This window comes from Fulmarus glacialis, unplaced genomic scaffold (assembly GCF_000690835.1).
Source record: "Fulmarus glacialis isolate BGI_N327 unplaced genomic scaffold, ASM69083v1 scaffold19276, whole genome shotgun sequence".
In the NCBI taxonomy this organism is placed as follows: Eukaryota; Metazoa; Chordata; class Aves; order Procellariiformes; family Procellariidae; genus Fulmarus; species Fulmarus glacialis.
The window spans coordinates 1-17,253 of record NW_009218968.1 but is presented as its reverse complement, the minus strand read 5'-3'; the positions used below and the strand labels follow the sequence as shown (position 1 = coordinate 17,253).

Sequence of the window (17,253 nt, the reverse complement as noted above, 5' to 3'; positions counted from 1 at the left end):
TGCTGAAGTCGCGCAGGAAGGCTGAGTTGTGACTTGTGGCTTGACTTGTGTTTGAACTCCGATGAGGCTGCAGGAGGAGTCATGCTGAAGCTGGGGTTTGTGTTGGTTTGTCTCTCTGGTGGTTGTGTTCTAGAAAATAATTAGCTAAATCACATAGTAGCAAGGATTTTTCTTTAAAAAAAGTTGGCCATGGTATCGGTTTTCATTTGGCAAATGGAAGGGTCTTCAGGAAGAAGGAACATCTGTACACAAAGTGTCTTTGTTTCTTTACAAACAGATGTCTTGGAATGGTAGATTATGTCCTGTACATCCTAAATCGCAGGCAAGTGCTAGTGGCAACCGTCAGCTGAAGTTTCAGGGGCTGCAGTTCCTGCAGGGCTAAATCGCTGCTCTTCACGTGTAGACAAATTAATCTCCTAATTTTCACGCATCAGATTTCTAGGAGAGCTGGTTCCTCTTTCCTGTGGTGTCGGCTTGGGTTTCTCGCCCAGCCCCACAGTGGTGGCTGAGGTAGAAGGTGCTCCTTTCTACTGACCCCCAGCAGCGAGGGACCCCCAAAAGATCCCTGACCCCATGCGGGTGCTGCGGCCATCGTGCCCCGGAGCCGCTGGGCTTGGTCTGCCGTCAGGAGGAAGACTGCAGATAGTTTTAATGATGATTTGTTGACTTTGTTTGTGTGGTAGACACTTCAGCTGCCTTACCTCTGAGTTGCTACATTTTTTGTTGGGTGAGATACCAGTTTGTAAGTTGGGTGATATTTTCAGCCAGGAAGCAGAAAGAAATTTTTTTTCCATCTGTGACTGAATGCGTTTGTGCTCAGCTCTTGGAGGGCCTCCTCTGAATACATAAAACTAATGAAGAGACTGTTGGCATTTCTTGGTAGGTGCAAGCCAGGTGTTAAATCTGCTTTTTGAAATGCAGCTCATAAGTTGAAACATGAGATTTTTAGGTCAGAGGGATTAATAATCTTTTAAAAATCTCATTAGCTAGTTGTTCTGGAGTTGAATACACGTAGGTAAGAAGAACGGTGGTTTGTGTGAAGCGAATGCAGCCTACCGGAGGCCAGGCAAGGCCAGCTGGAGTAGGGTCACTGGGACTGGGGCAGTCGAATGCAGCAAGAATGGATGAAGCTGAACCTCTCAATCTCCTTAAAGAAGAAGGTTTTCTTAATGCAGGACAGAGGTTGGCTGGCACTGGGCGGCAGAGATGCTGCAAAAAGTGGTGTGGTCAAAGAGAGGTGGGCAATCCCAGGGCTTTTCTAAGCATCAGAGATAACTGCTCAGCAAGAACTTCTGGGCGTCAGAGCTGGAGGGGAAGCTCTGAAAGCAGAGAGGAGGCCCATTAGGTCCTTTGCAGAAGATTAGGCAGGGAGGTACTGCAAGGAAGAAGGCTCTGCTGCTTTCCTCAAGCAGTGGAAAAACGCCTTTTGTCTCCCTAAAGCCCTGCTTTTTAACCCCCGGTTTTAAGAAAGGATTTAGAATCCAAAAAACTTACAAGTTTGCTTATTTATCGTAAGCGTGTTTAAGCACCTGGCCACTGAGTGCCATCTTTTTAAAGATGGGTAGTCTGTGGCTTGATGTGTGTTATTTCAAAAATCTGCAGAGAGTGGGATATCAGCAGAAAAATATTTCCAAATATTGGAAATAGTCAGTGCAGGGAGAGAAATTAAAATCGAGACACGTGGGTTGCTCACATTTAAAAGCGCTCAATGTGGATGCAAGTAATAATTAAGCGAATAAAATCTCTTTTGGTTTTCTTACGATTAGACATTCCGTCCTGCTGCAATGTTGATAGAAAGATCATCTGATTTTGGAAAAACGTGGCAAGTATATAGGTATTTTGCATATGACTGTGAGAGCTCATTTCCTGGGATTTCAACTGGACCCATGAAGAAAGTGGATGATATCATTTGTGATTCCCGATATTCTGACATTGAACCTTCAACAGAGGGAGAGGTCAGAGGGTTTTTTTTCCAATATGTTTGTTGTATAGACTTTTTCCATACAAATTCAGATGCTTTTATTTTTAAAGCTGGATCTTTCGTTGTACCATTTTTCCTCCAGGTAATATATCGTGTTTTAGATCCTGCTTTTCGAATTGAAGATCCATACAGTCCAAGGATTCAAAGTATGTATGCAGTTACCTTCCAGGCTCATTTGAAAGCGTTTCTGTGCTTATTTGCTTACAAAAACCAGTAAGCCACAAATAAAGCCATGCATTAGTCCCAATAACAGTTTTGAAGTCATATGAATACATTTGTGGTATGGCTTCTTTTCCTGACTCACAGTGACGTGCTGGGAAATAACGATCAGTGTTGTCAACTCAAGTGGTTGCTCTTGCACGCATCATTGTAGCTGGTCCTTTTCTTAATTGATCAGGGATTTATTTTCATTAAAGACCCCCTCTCCCCAACATACATGCAGTCGCCGAGCGAAACCTTGCAACGTGATCCGGTCGTACAGCACACGTTACTGTAGCATTCGTGTACGGTCATGACAATCCAGGAATGCAAAGGTAGAGAGATCTGTTGCTGAGTGTGGCTCAAAAAGAAACCTCGTGGGGCATTTGGCCTGAGTAGGGACCTGCAGTGCTTGGCCTTAAACTTGACCTCTGATTTAATATGCATTCACAGTTTCAGTTCATGTCCTTCAGCATAAAGCTAACTGGAGCAGAAGTAGAAGAGTGTCTGCTAGTTGCTGTATCAGTTGAATGATTTTTTTAACCAACATTTTAAAGGAGAAATTCTGCTTTCATGGGCTTGAAGTGCTTTTTCAAGGTTATAAGAAATTACACAGGATTCGTAGTATCAAAGTGAACACGTAGACTGAATTAATTACTGCAATATTGTCTTCCCATGGATTATCCCTTGAGAACTTCTCCTTTGTATTTGGTCAGTGATGGGGTGTTGCTTCTTTCAGCAAAATGGAACTAATTATATTTGCTAGGAAAGTTGGGCGTATAAGAAAGAAGAATTATTCTTGTCTTGTTTCCAACCAAGATTTTTTCCAGAAGGCTTGTAACTCTTAAAGCTCCTGGTCCACTTGTCAGCAGTTCCTTAATATCAGATCCTCGCCCGTCTTACATTTTAAAGCCCCAAAGAACCAGTGTCTTTTCAGTGGTACCATTGTGCATGCCTTTAATATTTGTGTTTGTGCCTGTGTATGTCTACAATAAAATAGACTGGTATTTTTAATAAGCTTAAACTAACTTATATAGTGATCAACCTGTAGTAAAATAATGTAATTTTTTTTTAATTTGGGAGTATGAAGTGATGTGATGTGTAGCATGTAAGTGCTGAAATTAAATCTGATCTAATCTGCCCATAGGAAGTGTGCTTGGGAAGTCACTCCTGGCTGCCTTCCATTCAATACAATGTCTGTTAAATAATTCCGAAACGGGGTTTGGTTTTTTTTGGTGTCCCCTGCAGACCTATTAAAGATCACAAATCTGAGAGTCAAATTCATCAAGCTGCACACGCTGGGAGATAATCTCTTGGACTCCAGGATGGAGATCAGGGAGAAGTACTACTATGCCATCTATGACATGGTGGTTCGCGGGAACTGTTTCTGCTATGGACACGCCAGCGAGTGTGCGCCAGTGGATGGCTTTAACGAAGAAGTGGAAGGAATGGTAAACATTCACGCTTTTCTGCATAAAGCTGCTCCTGTCTGTGCCTTTTTTAAGCGATTTAAACACAAACTTAAAGATATCACTCTGCCCCCCAACTCCGTACCCTTAATTTTCAAACAAGAAAACCATTAAAACTATTCCTCCTCAGCAAACATATCTGTCATTATTGGTGTTAATCAAGCACAGAGAGCTCAGATTGGGTGAAAATTGTTTTAGCATTCCTTTTCTAATTATGTTAAAGAGCTGATGAAATTAAAAGTCAGGAATGCAGAAAGGAAGTGTAACCGTATGGGGCCAGAGACGGGTGTGTGGGTCGACTTGGTTACCCTAAAACTGAAGTGAATAGAGGCATCAAAGGATGAAACACCTTTGTGCATCAAACATGACCTGCATTTGTATCAGTCATTAGCGGCTGAGAAGTGGAGGTTGTAGCCCTAATTAACAGCAGGCTCTGAAGGAAAATCCTGCTGTCTGCCTTGTTTGCTGCTGTGCAAGTGCCACATCCCTCCTGGGTTCTGGTTTTCCCCATGATTTTTGCCTGACAAGCAGTAATAGCACCCCTGTTAATGAGTGAGTTATTAACTGGATGAAAATGTGGAGGCATAGAGGGAAGTTGTGCAGGTTGTCCCGGGGGCCACAGGGTGCTGGCGAGCAGGTATGCTCCATTGCCCCGTGCTTTCGGTGAGTGTCTCCACCTGAGCAGCAGCAAGACTGGCTTTGCCCTTAAAATCATGGCTCCAATGCTGGTAGTCCCCAGCAGCTGTGGCTATGTCTATGGCAGCAGCTGTCACACAATCACTGTTGGTCTACTTAGTGCTTGTTCTGTACATGTTGAAGGCGAAGTCTGGGGTTGATGGATAAAACCCATCCAAACTGTCTGTTATCTTTGCTTTGAGAACCAAGGTAGGGCTGGAATGGAAAGAAGGTGCTGAGCTGCTGATATAACTAAATGCATGTTAATAGATAATTAACAGCTAATAAACAGCTAACTTTTAGGTCCAAGAGGCTTTTGTGATTACTGACGTGGAACTGTGCTCTCCTTGTTAATGTCTGAAAACGTTTATTCAGGCATTAGTTCTGGCAAGGAAAGAAGGACAAATTTGTATGAGGACGTTCTTACCTTGGCAGGTAAAGGACGCTCCTGTGGCCCTTTATGTCTTTCTATGTGCAGTTATGTGTATTAAAGTCTCCAAAAGTATATCCATTATGTACTAGCTATATTTTGCATTAATTGGAGTATTGGGGTTTTTTTTCCCTTGCTCTTTTATAACAACTATATTCCTCCTTTTTTTTTTTTTCTTTTTTTAATGACAGGTCCATGGGCACTGCATGTGCAGACATAATACCAAAGGGTTAAACTGTGAACAGTGTTTGGATTTCTACCATGACTTACCCTGGCGACCCGCTGAAGGCCGCAACAGTAACGCATGCAAAAGTGAGTTTGAGTAAAATGCAGAACTGGAGTCTGGTGTGAGCGTTACATGCTGTTGCTTGGGAACTTGTGACAATATATAAAGTCCTGCATGTTCTTCAGTTGACTTTGGTGTGTCTTTTCTGCAGACTTGCATCTCCCCTGGGACCAGACTCTTACTTTGCTTTCTGTCTTTGTCACAGAGTGCAACTGCAATGGCCACTCCAGCCAGTGCCACTTTGACATGGCTGTGTACATGACGACAGGGAATATCAGTGGGGGAGTGTGTGACAACTGCCAGCACAACACTGTGGGACACAACTGCGAGCAGTGCAAGCCCTTCTACTTCCAGCACCCGGAGAGAGATCTGCGGGACCCTGATGTCTGTGAGCGTAAGTGCAGCCCAGCTCTTCGGGGTGGGAACGGCTGTGGCATCCCAGCCGTGGCCCCCCAGGGCTTTTCCTGGAGAATTTAGGATTTAACTGGCCTTCTTTTGGCCAGCGCCGTGCTCCTGAACAAAGATCCTTGAGAGAAGGTGGTTTTCTTGGAGGTCTTGAGCGAGCCTGGCTGGGTTTTGTTTTCTCTTCAAGAATCTGGAAATTCATCTGGTCATTGCGTGTCCATTGCATGTCGTGTCTAATACTTGCAGGAATGATACACTCTCTCTACACAGCAGCTGAGTGTAAATAATTCAGTGTGAGACTTGGCCTTTTCTTTTGTAGCAGTTAATAAAACACGCGTGATGCTTCCTTCTTAGCTTGCAACTGTGACCCAGCTGGCTCCCAAAATGGTGGCATCTGCGATCGCTACACCGATTTTTCCACTGGCCTCATTGCCGGACAATGCCGTTGTAAATTATTTGTCGAAGGGGAGCGTTGTGACCTCTGCAAAGAAGGTTTCTATGGCCTGAGTGCCGATGACCCAGAGGGTTGTCAGTGTGAGTAAAAACATATGTTCCTTTATGTGTGATCAAAAGCTCTTTGAGGAGCTGTTAGAGCCGGGAGAAGTTGGTTTGTGGGGTGGTGTTTTTTCCTTTGTTTCATGTTTTTGCTAAAGGAAGAACATTCTTGTAGATTTGCCGTAGCTTGGAGTCCACCCGCCCTTAAAACTTAGTTCCCCAGCTGATTCTTCTAGTGTATTCAGTAGAAATAGCAGAATCCTCCTTATTTGTTTTTAATTATAAGTCTCTAAGCCAGGGAAGTTTTACTGGGGTGGGTGGTGGGCAAAGAGTGCAATTAATCTCTGTCCTGGGGAATTCAGGGGAAGCTTCAACGTAAATATTTAAGTTGGATACTGTCTGAACTGTAACTCCAATCCTGTGTTTTGACCTGCCTATTTGTATTTCCCAATCTAGCTTGTGCGTGTAATCCTCTGGGCACCCACCCCGGGGGGAATCCTTGTGATTCGGAGACAGGAAACTGCTATTGTAAGCGCCTGGTGACGGGAAAGCAGTGCAATCACTGCCTGGTAAGTAGCTTACCGTAAAATAAATTAGGAGACGCTGGTGTGAGGGAGGCTGGCGTGCGGAAAGCGTGGAGCAAGGCGCTGGCCGCCGTCTCTGACCGTCTGCGAGCAGGTGCCTGGCGTTCAGGCTGGAGCGGGCACCTGGGGATGTCAGGAGCCATGAAGCACGCTGTGTTACGGGGAGCTGGGAGGCACGTCAAGGCAGACAAGAGCATCCAGATTAATTCCCGGGACCATAAGGAGTGAGACATTAGGATACCTGTAGTGGTTGCTCTGTGAAAATGAGGGATCCAGGACAGTTCTGGTGGAGCCCTTGCTGGGGTGAAAGACAAAATGGTCAGAGAAGCAGTGTTACCAAAAAAATTGCTTTCTGTACAGGCCATTATTTTAGGCAGGGATTATTTCCATAATAATTCCACATAGTGTTTATGTGTGCTAGAGTGTTACAGAAACACACTGTCAGATAACTGGATGTGTTTGTACAAACACTGACAGGCTGTCTTATCTAATAGTGAACTACATGGAAAAGCTAAACAAGTCTGTCTGTCTGTCCAACAAACAAGCTGCAGAGTAGCAGCCCTGCAAGGGCAGTGCCCCACACAAAGCCCCACCGCCCCACGCGCAGCTCTCTGCTGCAGTGTGACGTACTGGGCTGTGATTTTCCAAGCCCTTCCTGGGTGAGGAGCCCAAACTGGTGTAAATGGTGCAGCAGGAGTGAGGTCTCTGAGCTTGGGTCCTCCTGAATCTTGCTTTTAAAGCTAGGTGGAAAGATGTGGTTTTTTCTCAAGCCCTTGAGATGGTCAACAAGGTGGAGGAGAGCAGTTGGGGAGGTTGTGTTGGTGGTTGTGGGGATAGACCTGCAACCAGGGGAGCAGGATTCATGGGTTGGGGGGCAGTCTGGGGTAGCTTATGCTGAGTATTTAAAAATGTGCCTTTGGGGTAGATGGGGTTAAATCGGCACTGGGTTACAGTGCTCGTCATGTTTCCTCCCGCAGCCTGAGCACTGGGGCCTGAGCAATGACATGGATGGATGTCGGCCGTGCGACTGCGACCAGGGAGGAGCGCTGAACAACAAGTGAGTCTCAGCCCGGTTACTCTCCTGTAATCATTCACCCCAGTGAGTTTTGCATCGTTTGCAACCACAACATCCAGGGCTGAATGTGCTCTGGAGGAGGGTGTTTGGGACCGTCTTTCTGCTCCAAAAGTGGCAGTTCTTGATTGCAGCAGTTCTTGATTGCAGCAGGGGGTGACAGAGGCATCCGTGGCTTTTCCATGCTGAGCAGCCTCCGTTTGTGCCACTGGTGCAGGTGAACATATAAAACTGTTTTTAGTGTAACTCTGCCTTTGGTCAGCCAGGGTAGGAGCCAGCTGTGGATTGAGCTCTGCCTTGGCTGTAACCCGGGGTATGGTCCGTGTCAAAGCTTTGCCCTCGCAGGATCAAAGCAGGAATCAGGCGGTGACATGGGCCGTCAGGCTGGTTCTTGGTTTGCTCCCAAACTGGCCCTTTGGCCAGTCTGTCTGTCTGTCCACCAGCGCTGGGGGAAACATGCTAGCTGCACGGTACTGCTGCGTTGCCCCAGTGGTGCTGCGTGAGGTGGGATGTGGACCTGGAAGTGCCCATTGGGGAGGTGGAGATTTTTCAGAGAAAAGCATAGGTTTTAAAGATGCGTCCATCAGTAAAAGCAAGGGAAGTCTGGCTTAAATGCCTGGTCAGAGGGGTGCTGGATAGCCAGACTGCTATCTCCAACCAGAGCAGTTTTCTGTGCGTTAGGTGCATGTCTGACCCCAGGCTTTTCAACAGCAGCACATTTCTTCGCTCTCTTTTTTTCCCCTCCCCTCCCTCCACAAACCGTTTGAAACGTCCTGCTTTTGTCTAAAGCCACAGAAGTTTCCCAAGGGGGTGGATGAACTGTTTCCCACTGGAGCCCATGGGACCACATTGGGGGAGTTTGGGACTGGTCTCGGTGTGACTCCTGTAGGTCGTCACAGCCTGCGGACACCCCATCTGTGGCAGGGATTGCCGTGGGAATGTCCCACGGACTGTCTCTCCACTCCGCTCCTGAGTGAATTATTACCCCTTGGCAGACAGCGGTGTGGTTGTTAGTGATTATTTACTCCTCCATGCTTGCTCCCTGTGCACAGATCGGTTATGCCGCACAGCTCATAACAGCTCCCCCAGCGCAGCTGCTGCCAGCAGGGCTTTGCAGCCTGTTTCCCATGTGCTGAGCCCAGGGATTGCAAAACCACGTAGGGAGGGGATGTGTGGTGTCCTGGCGCAGGCAGGGAGCAGCTGTGCTTTCCCCCGGCCACAGGAGAGCCGGGAAGCCCGGCTCTGGCTCCCGGCTTCGCGCTCTAATGTCAGCGGGAACGGGGAGCTTCGCCCTCCCCGGGGCTCCTCTCCTCAGCTGCTGAATTGCAGCCTCCTGGCTCCAGTTCAGGGTGTGGGATGCAGTGCCTGGGGCAGCCGCACCTCGCCCGAAATTCATCCCCCACTGTAACCCAGGCGGTGGAGTCATCGCTGTCCCCGGAGGGGAAACTTCCCCGCTCCCCTTCTGGGGCAGCTAGGGCACTTCTGGCATCACAAAGTGAATGTTTAAGTGAATCTCTGCAATTTCAAAAATGGTTTCAGGTAAAAATTACTCTTAGAATGGGGGCTTGAGAAGCCTGGAGATTTTCCGTGGAAACCAGAGGGTTTGACTTCAGAAAATGTTCCTAAATTCCACCCAAATTTAAAGAAAGGGGTGTATTTTGGTGGACCAAAAAACCTTCCTATGAAAAAGTGTGACCGGGCACATACAAAAATACAACCTGCCCAAGGGATCTTCATAATGCGGGGCAGACACTCTGGGGAGAATAAAACCACCAAAAGGCAGTTTGGGGATAGAGCTGTATTGAGAAAAGAAAATGGCTCGTTATGAAGGAAATGGAGCTGCTGTATGTCACCCTGGACAGACCTTCTGTGTTCCCCAGCAATGGTTCTGTCTGTCCCGCGTCTTTAACTGCATCCATCCTACTTTAAAGCAGCCAGGTATGGTTTTCCCCTGTGTGTAGCTGCTGGTGGGTGACCTCTCAGGATACGCTTTGCAGCATATGAGGGCAGCTCGACATCCCGGGGCATGCAGGGTCATACATGTTCTTGCTTTGCCTGAGCCCATTCAAACAGGTACGCTGCTTGCGTGGCCTGCAAGCCTGGAGCCAAAGGCTGCCCTCGGCTTGCAGGACAGACATGCCTCTTGGCTACGTCTGTGGTAGCAAGTGAAGCTCTCCCAGACTGCTGTCTGGCCCCAGGGAACCGCCTGCATCCGTAGCATGAAATCCTCTTGCCATCCAAGCAGGGGAAACCTCATGCAAACTGCTTACTGGAAATGGTCCCTGGCCCAAGCTCGCTCCCAGCCTCAGCCTGGAGTTGTTTGGGAGAATGATAGTTGGGTTGAGCCAAGCCTGTGCCCCGGACCGTGTTGCCATTTTAGCAGTGCAGATGGTCCAGCTGCAGAGCCCGAGAACATCTCGTGTCTAGATGCAGCTGTATCCAGAAGCGGTTCTCCTCCTGTGTCACTTAAAACGTCAAAGCAGAAGATAGTTCTAGCACTGTCTCGGCATAGCCAAGACATGTTGTAAATTCATTGCTCTTCCGTTTTAGCTGCTCGAGTCAGTCTGGCCAATGCGAATGCCGGCCCCACATGTTTGGACGTCAGTGCAACCAGGTGGAGCCTGGCTATTACTTCATTTCACTTGATCATTACATCTACGAGGCGGAGGAGGCCAGCTTGGGTCCCGTGAGTAGCAGTTCTAGTGGGCTGGTGTGTCTGGACAGTTGTGGGAAAGTTGTTTCACCATGTGGGTGCTGGAAGTGTCTGTTTTATACCCTGAGTGTTTTGCAGTTAAAATGTGGAAAACACAAAACTGAATTGTATCAGAAAACCGTCAACCTGTAGCTCTTCAATCTGCATAAATAATGTAGTATTTTAGGGGGGAAACCTGCCATTTTTCTTTTTAAATCTGTTTCTTTGATCATGACTGTACAGTTAGTTTCCTGTCAGCGTCCCTCTCTACCCCACTGCGTACGCACCCACCGTACCCACTTCTCCTTCCCCTCTTATCTCAAGAGCGGTGGGATACTGTCACTGCCTCTTCTCTTCGGTGCCACTGAAACCGGGAGGGAACAAAGCACGCATTTAAGCACATTGCTGCGGCTTTTAGAGTTTCTGTACATCAGTAGCATTTCTTTTATTAATGACTAAAACCATAGTTGATTGTGCAAAAAACTGTTTTTGTAAGTGAGGTTGCCTCTAGCTTGTTTTGCCTGCTGGCATGGTACATCAGGGTCTCTGGCTCTTTCTGTTCACTACTGCACAGCCTTGCTTTTAATTAATTAACAGCAGCTAGGTGATTATATCAATTATTTTTGCCTCCAGCAAGAGTCAGGGAGATGAGATAATGGTTTCTCTAAAGCAGCAGATCCTTGTCTGCCTGCAATTGGGGCACTTGGTCCTAATTTATTTATTTCAGGCAAAATGCAGCCACTTTGCAGTTTCAGCCAAAGCAGAGGGTTTTTGCTCGTAGATAACTGCAGAGAGGGAAGACTGTGCAGAGCAGAAGTTGGATGGCATGTGAGCTGCCACTGGGCTTCTGGTACATTTGTGTCTGCCTGGCTGGAGAGGTGGTACCTGAGGCCTTGCGTGAAAACCCACCTTGCCAAGCAGAGCAAGGGGATGTGCTGCTGGTTTGCCTTTTGAAACCTTCAGAACAAACCATTTTCAAAAACGCCAATATTGAAAAGCTTTTTCACAAATTTGGTGGCAGAATAAAACTCTGAATTCCCAGATAGGGGCCCAGCACAAGACAAAATGAAGTGGCGCAGTGTTGCAGGGATTTTCGGGCGGTGCCAAGCCCCCATGATCCCCATAGCTGCATGTCCCCGCTCACGTCCCGCCTGCCATCCTTTCTGGGGAGCTCCGACACTTTGGACAAAGCCAAAGGGTAATAACTTACAGCCAGACTCTCTTCAAAGAGTGTGAGAATACATGAGGGGACATCCTGAAGTGTTATGTATATATATAGACATTTCCTTACATTTTATCCCTTTCTACTGAAGCAGCTTCCTTAGGAATGCACAGGATATTGTTCTATGGAGAGAACCATTCGTGGATGCAGATATATTTGAAACAGGAAGTTTTAACACCACACGTTTCCATTTTCTGTTGCCTTTTTCCTCTTCTTTGCTTTATATAAAGAGTAGCAGATAAAAAACCTGGCACTTCAGACTGAAAAGAGTGACCACGTATTGATTTGGCTATTAAATATCTATCGATGGTTAGGATCTCTGTTATTTAGTGACACCCTACTCATGACGGCCATGATCTGCTTTTCAAATGTTATCCTGAGCAGTGGTTTGGTTTGGAGCAGCCCAGTGTAGCCAGGAAGTAATTAGCACTCAGCTTAATAGAGCAGTTATGCGCCACTGCAGTAAATCCTACTGCTACAAGTATGATGTGACAGTACTTATCGTGAACGAGATGTCGTAGCTGCTGGATTAGCTACTCACAGCAAGTTTTTAAATTTAATTCCCCGCTATAACAGAGAAATGGATGAAGAGTTGTGCAGTGTTGTTTTATTTTATCGTTCTTGCTTTTTGTATATTGTTAAGCGGAAGGGCAACGGTGTGCATGCATATGGATTTAAAAAACAATTCCTGTTCTCTGGGATGCAAACGATGGATGCTGTGATCCAGAAGTGATCCATCAGCACACTCCCTTGGGGCTCGCAAATTTAATGTATTGGTATTAAAATCTCTGTTCCCTGTTTTTATAGGGAGTAAACATAATAGAGCGCCAGTACACGCCGGACCGCACACCATCGTGGACAGGCATAGGATTTGTAAGGGTCCCTGAGGGGGCATACCTGGAATTCTACATCGACGACATCCCCTACTCCATGGAGTACGAGATTCTGGTCCGCTATGAGCCGCAGGTAGGTCTGTGAGTACGGGCATTGCTGCCTCCTGGCAGGTGCTGGCTGTCCTGGTGCATGACTGACAGGAGCCCGGCGCTTCCAGGAGTCATCAGGACTCAAAGACAAGGATGGACGCTCAGTTAAATGTCTGTGAAAATCCAAGATGATGTTGACTATTATTGGTATTACTTGCTTTACAGTTTCGTTCATTATTGCATTGTTTCAGCACCTGTTTAATGAGCAAATTAAAAAGCGACAAGTCCCGTCAGGACAGATTAGAATATAAATTTGACATCAGCCAGATGGCCTTCTAATGGGTGGAAACGCTGTTATGCACCTCAAGGAGACAAATTGCCCATCTTGGATGTTGAATGCCTGCAGCCAAGAGTTTGCAAGTAGTTGGTTTTGACTGTGAATAATTCGCAGGGTGAAGGGAAAGTGAAAAATCCCCCCAGCTCCTTACCTAGAGCTTGGCAGCAATTGACTGCAGTGAAATACTCAGGTGCCGTACCCAGAGGGGAGAGGAGGTCGCCAAACCGCCCACTGATGCTGTGCTGCAGAGGGGGCTGCTGACCACCTACACCTAGTCATGTTTTTCTGGGGGGGAGGGCGCGGGAAGAGATTGTCGTGCTGGAGGATGCCCGGGGGCTCTTGCCTTGTCTTGTCTCAGGCAAACCTGCAGCCGGTAGATGCCCCATTGATGCTGGAGCTGCAGCCCCATCCTCCCCGAAGCACAGTGACCACCCTGTCTGTGCGCACACTTTTCCTGGCCTGAGCTCTGGATGCTCCCCGAAGCTTACGGCCTTTGCTTGCGGAGCTTACGGCTGTTGCTTGATGCTGATCAGCCTTTTTTTCCCCCAGTTGCCGGATCAGTGGGAAAAAGCTGTGATCAGCGTCTCGCGCCCAGGCAAGATTCCCACGGGTAGCCGGTGTGGCAATACAGTTCCTGATGATGATAATCAGGTCGTCTCACTGTCACCCGGCTCCAGGTCGGTATAACTGCATGGGCCAAAAGGAGAAAAAACATTAAAAAAATTGAAACAGAGTAACGTCACATTTTCAGTTTGCCGTGGCCTCTAAGGAGATGGATGAAATTTAATTTCCGATGGGTTATAAAAACATATTTAGCATTGTGTCTGTATACTCAAAGCTTTTAAGTTTATTCTTGTTGTCTGATTTGTTTTGTTCACTGAGTAAAGAGGGGGGGAAGTGTTTGCACAGCCTGTGAGTGAACATCGGTATGACTCTTTACCTTGCCGATAAGCTTTTCCGGTTCTGACTTGCACAAGCCTCCACACCGCCTCTTTCACATCGTAGCTTTTGTTCTGCCTGGTCTTGGCTGCTTTCCGTTATCTCGATTGCTTTATAGGGCCACCTGAAACGCTTTATGGTGCTGGACGTTTGAAGTAAGAATTGTTTCCTGTTCCTAATCCAGATATGTCGTTCTCCCGCGGCCCGTCTGCTTCGAGAAGGGGCTGAATTACACCATCCGCCTGGAGCTGCCCCAGTACTCCTCGGTGGATACGGAGATGGAGAGCCCGTACACGCTCATTGACTCTGTGAGCAGTAATTATTTTGGGGATGGTCTGGTGGAAAAGTATATTTAAAAGCCTGAAAGTTTGCATCTCCTCTGGGATGCGTCTCTGTAAATCCGAAGTAATATTTCACAATGTTGTTGCTTATGGCTGAAGCCAGATTTTAACTGGACAATGTAAAGTACTGTAGGTTTCTTTAGTCTCAAAGTATGTGGGTTGTTTTTGTTGTGTTCTACAGGATTGCAGCTAGTTCCACAGACCTGTAGTTTCTTTGGGGAGGCTAATGAGTCCATATATGTTATGAATGTCAGCCTTTTTCTTTTGAACAGATAGAATTTGGTAGATTTGGTAAGAATTTGGAGGATACCAGAATTACTCCACCAAAACCAACAGAAATACTGTCGTTTCCCTTCCCAGTTCTGTCTGGCTGTTGGCTTTTTGGCCAAAAAAGGATGATAGGAAGTGGGATAATAGTGAATTTTCACAATTTTGTTGGAAGCTATTTATAAATAGTGACACTTTGTCATTGTAAAATTGTTTTGTAGCTTGTTCTCATGCCATACTGCAAATCGCTGGACATATTCACAGTGGGAGGCTCAGGAGAAGACGTGGTCACGAACAGCGCTTGGGAAACTTTCCAAAGATACCGGTGTCTGGAAAACAGCAGGAGTGTTGTGAAAACCCCCATGACGGACGTCTGCAAGAACATCATATTCAGCATTTCTGCTCTATTACACGAGACCGCGTTATGTACGTAACCACCTACTTGTAGGGCAAACTGTGCCTGGAAGCTGGATGGCGCTTGCAGGCAGAGTGGTTTGCACAGGGAAGGCGTGTGTGTGGGATGAGGCAGGTAGTTCACGTCCTGCGCTGTGGTACTCACTCCTCCCGATGTTTTTCTCTGCTCAGCATGCCAGTGCGACCCCCAGGGCTCCCTGAGTTCGGTGTGTGACCCCAGCGGAGGACAGTGCCAGTGTCGTCCCAACGTCGTCGGAAGACAATGCGACAGATGCGCCCCTGGCACCTTTGGGTTTGGGCCAAGCGGATGCCGATGTATGTTAAACCCGTGGCTCTGGGCTGTGCTGTCGTCGGGGCCCTGCATTTAGGGCTTGCTGTGGAAACGCAGTCTCTCTTTCCCTCTCCTTCTCTCCTTGCAGCATGTTTCCTTCTCTCCTTGCAGCATGTGAGTGCCATGTCCGAGGCTCTTACAACGCCTTCTGCGACGCGGAGACGGGCCAGTGCCACTGCTTCCCTGGAGTGTACGGGCGGCAGTGCGACCGCTGCTTGCCTGGCTTCTGGGGCTTCCCCAGCTGCCAGCCCTGCCACTGCAACGGCCACGCCGACGACTGCAGCCCCTACAGCGGGGAGTGCCTGAGCTGCCGGGACCACACAGCAGGGCACAACTGCGAGAGGTACGGCACGTGCGCCCCCTCCCTGGCCCCTCTCCTTCCCACCGGCAGGATGGGCGCAGCAGCCGTTCCCCTCCAGCGCTTGTGCTCGGGGGGGTGTGAATCTATGGGGAAAGTCCCTGCACCCAGGGAGCCAGAGCAGTGCTGGTGATCCTGGAGGAGGATGGGAGCAGGGACCCCATCTTCCCTGCCTGTGGCCTCATGTCTCCCGGCAGTGCCTGCCCTGATGCCAGAGGGCACGTTGCAGGACCCTGGGGCTTCAGAGGGGCTTTCTCCATTGAAAACCTCTTGAGAGGCATCAGCCTTGGGTCTCCTGCTCTTATGCTGGTGTGAGCCAGACAAATTTGCCTCTGTGGCTGCTCGGAGCATGAGTGGCACGGGAGAGCTGTCAGGATGTTTCTGCCCTTTGGTCCTTTGTGGTGGTTGAAAACCTGAGCATAGTTATGGCAAGGCTGCAGTCTGTTTGCCTGCAGTCCCCTGCATGCCGTGTACCCCATTGCGCAGGTGCCAGGCTGGCTACTACGGAGACCCTGTCCTGGGATCAGGCGACCACTGCCGCCCCTGCCCTTGCCCTGACGGCCCTGAGAGTGGACGCCAGTTTGCCAGCGGCTGTTACCAGGATCCGGTCACACTGCAAGTCGTGTGTGTCTGTAGCGTGGGATACATAGGTACTTGGTGGGTGTGTGGAGGGGGGCTGGTTGGGTTGAACCTCCCCGTGGGAAGGGGTACCTTCATGTGACCACAGCACCAGCGTCAATGTATTGCTGCTGGAGGTTGGCAGCGCTTGGAAGGTGCCAGGGCAGAGCGATGCCAGCACCACCGTGAACCTCATTCCCGGCAGTGTGGCAAGGGATGGCTGGTGGTTGGCAGAGGTGGACAGGACAGCAGTGGAGCCGAGGGGATGAGCATGCTGGCACCTGGGCTGCAGCACCATGTCTTGGTGCCCCAGGCAGTACCATCCACGCTGCACCAAGCTGCCACAGTCTCACCAAACGCTGCCTCTGTTGCTTTAAGCATGATCCAGTTAACACCCCCTGCCATTAATGGCCTTTATTGTCTTGCCTCAGTCTTGCCATTTAGGGGGCTGCGCACTAGTGAGCCGTGATGGTAATTCCCACCGTGCCTGTTTGTTCAAACAGGCAGTCGATGTGATGAATGTGCGTCTGGCTTCTTTGGGAGCCCCGACGAGGTTGGCGGCGCCTGCCAGCCGTGCCAGTGCAACAACAACATCGACACCACTGACCCAGAGGCCTGCGACAAGAAGACGGGAACGTGCATGAAGTGTCTGTATCACACGGAGGGGGAAAACTGCCACCTCTGCAAAGAGGGCTACTACGGGAGCGCGCTGCAGCAGGACTGCAGAAGTGAGTGGGGAGACACGGCCGTGTCCCTTCTGCTGGTCATGTCGCAGGGCGGCAGTGGCTGTCTGAGCTCTTTTTAATTTACCTGGGAGCATTTGGAGTGGAGGGGAAACCTAATTACCTCCAGCTGGAGTTGCATGCAGCTGCCCTGCAGCGCAGGGGGGCTCCTGGCCGGGAGGGGAGTCCTTTACATTTGACAGGGAGAGCAGGGACAGCATTTACATGTGCTGAAAGGACGAGGCTTTTGCAGGAGGGGGGTTTCTTGTCCTCTTGTTAGTGGTCTTTGTTTCCCGGTTCTCTGGAGATGGCCGGTGATGGGGTGAGGGTTTGGCTTTTGTTAACACCAGCGTTCCCGCAGATGTGGCTGCACAGCGGTGGGGTCCTGCCCCATGAGCCGAACCGGGCGGTGGGGAGGCAGGCCCTCCTCTCCCTCAGTGCCAGATGCAGCCCGGCAGGGCGGAAGGGTCTCTGGGAAGGCGAGTGGAGCCCTG

General features: G+C 48.8%; 1 protein-coding gene across 1 annotated transcript in view; it reads left to right on the top strand.

Moving 5' to 3' along the window:
• Positions 1-16,765, top strand: part of LAMB1 (laminin, beta 1) — a gene marked incomplete at its 3' end in the record, with an annotated part of 19,172 nt that extends 2,407 nt beyond the window's left edge. Inside the window, exons 3-19 of the mRNA XM_009580220.1 lie at positions 1,767-1,955; positions 2,064-2,127; positions 3,428-3,630; positions 4,945-5,065; positions 5,245-5,433; positions 5,799-5,978; positions 6,396-6,508; positions 7,501-7,580; positions 10,146-10,281; positions 12,317-12,475; positions 13,319-13,446; positions 13,893-14,016; positions 14,538-14,742; positions 14,902-15,045; positions 15,173-15,404; positions 15,906-16,069; positions 16,541-16,765. Coding sequence (XP_009578515.1) covers positions 1,767-1,955; positions 2,064-2,127; positions 3,428-3,630; positions 4,945-5,065; positions 5,245-5,433; positions 5,799-5,978; positions 6,396-6,508; positions 7,501-7,580; positions 10,146-10,281; positions 12,317-12,475; positions 13,319-13,446; positions 13,893-14,016; positions 14,538-14,742; positions 14,902-15,045; positions 15,173-15,404; positions 15,906-16,069; positions 16,541-16,765 — 2,656 coding nt within the window. The remainder of the gene's footprint in view (positions 1-1,766; positions 1,956-2,063; positions 2,128-3,427; positions 3,631-4,944; positions 5,066-5,244; positions 5,434-5,798; positions 5,979-6,395; positions 6,509-7,500; positions 7,581-10,145; positions 10,282-12,316; positions 12,476-13,318; positions 13,447-13,892; positions 14,017-14,537; positions 14,743-14,901; positions 15,046-15,172; positions 15,405-15,905; positions 16,070-16,540) is intronic.
• Positions 16,766-17,253: the final 488 nt, after the last annotated feature.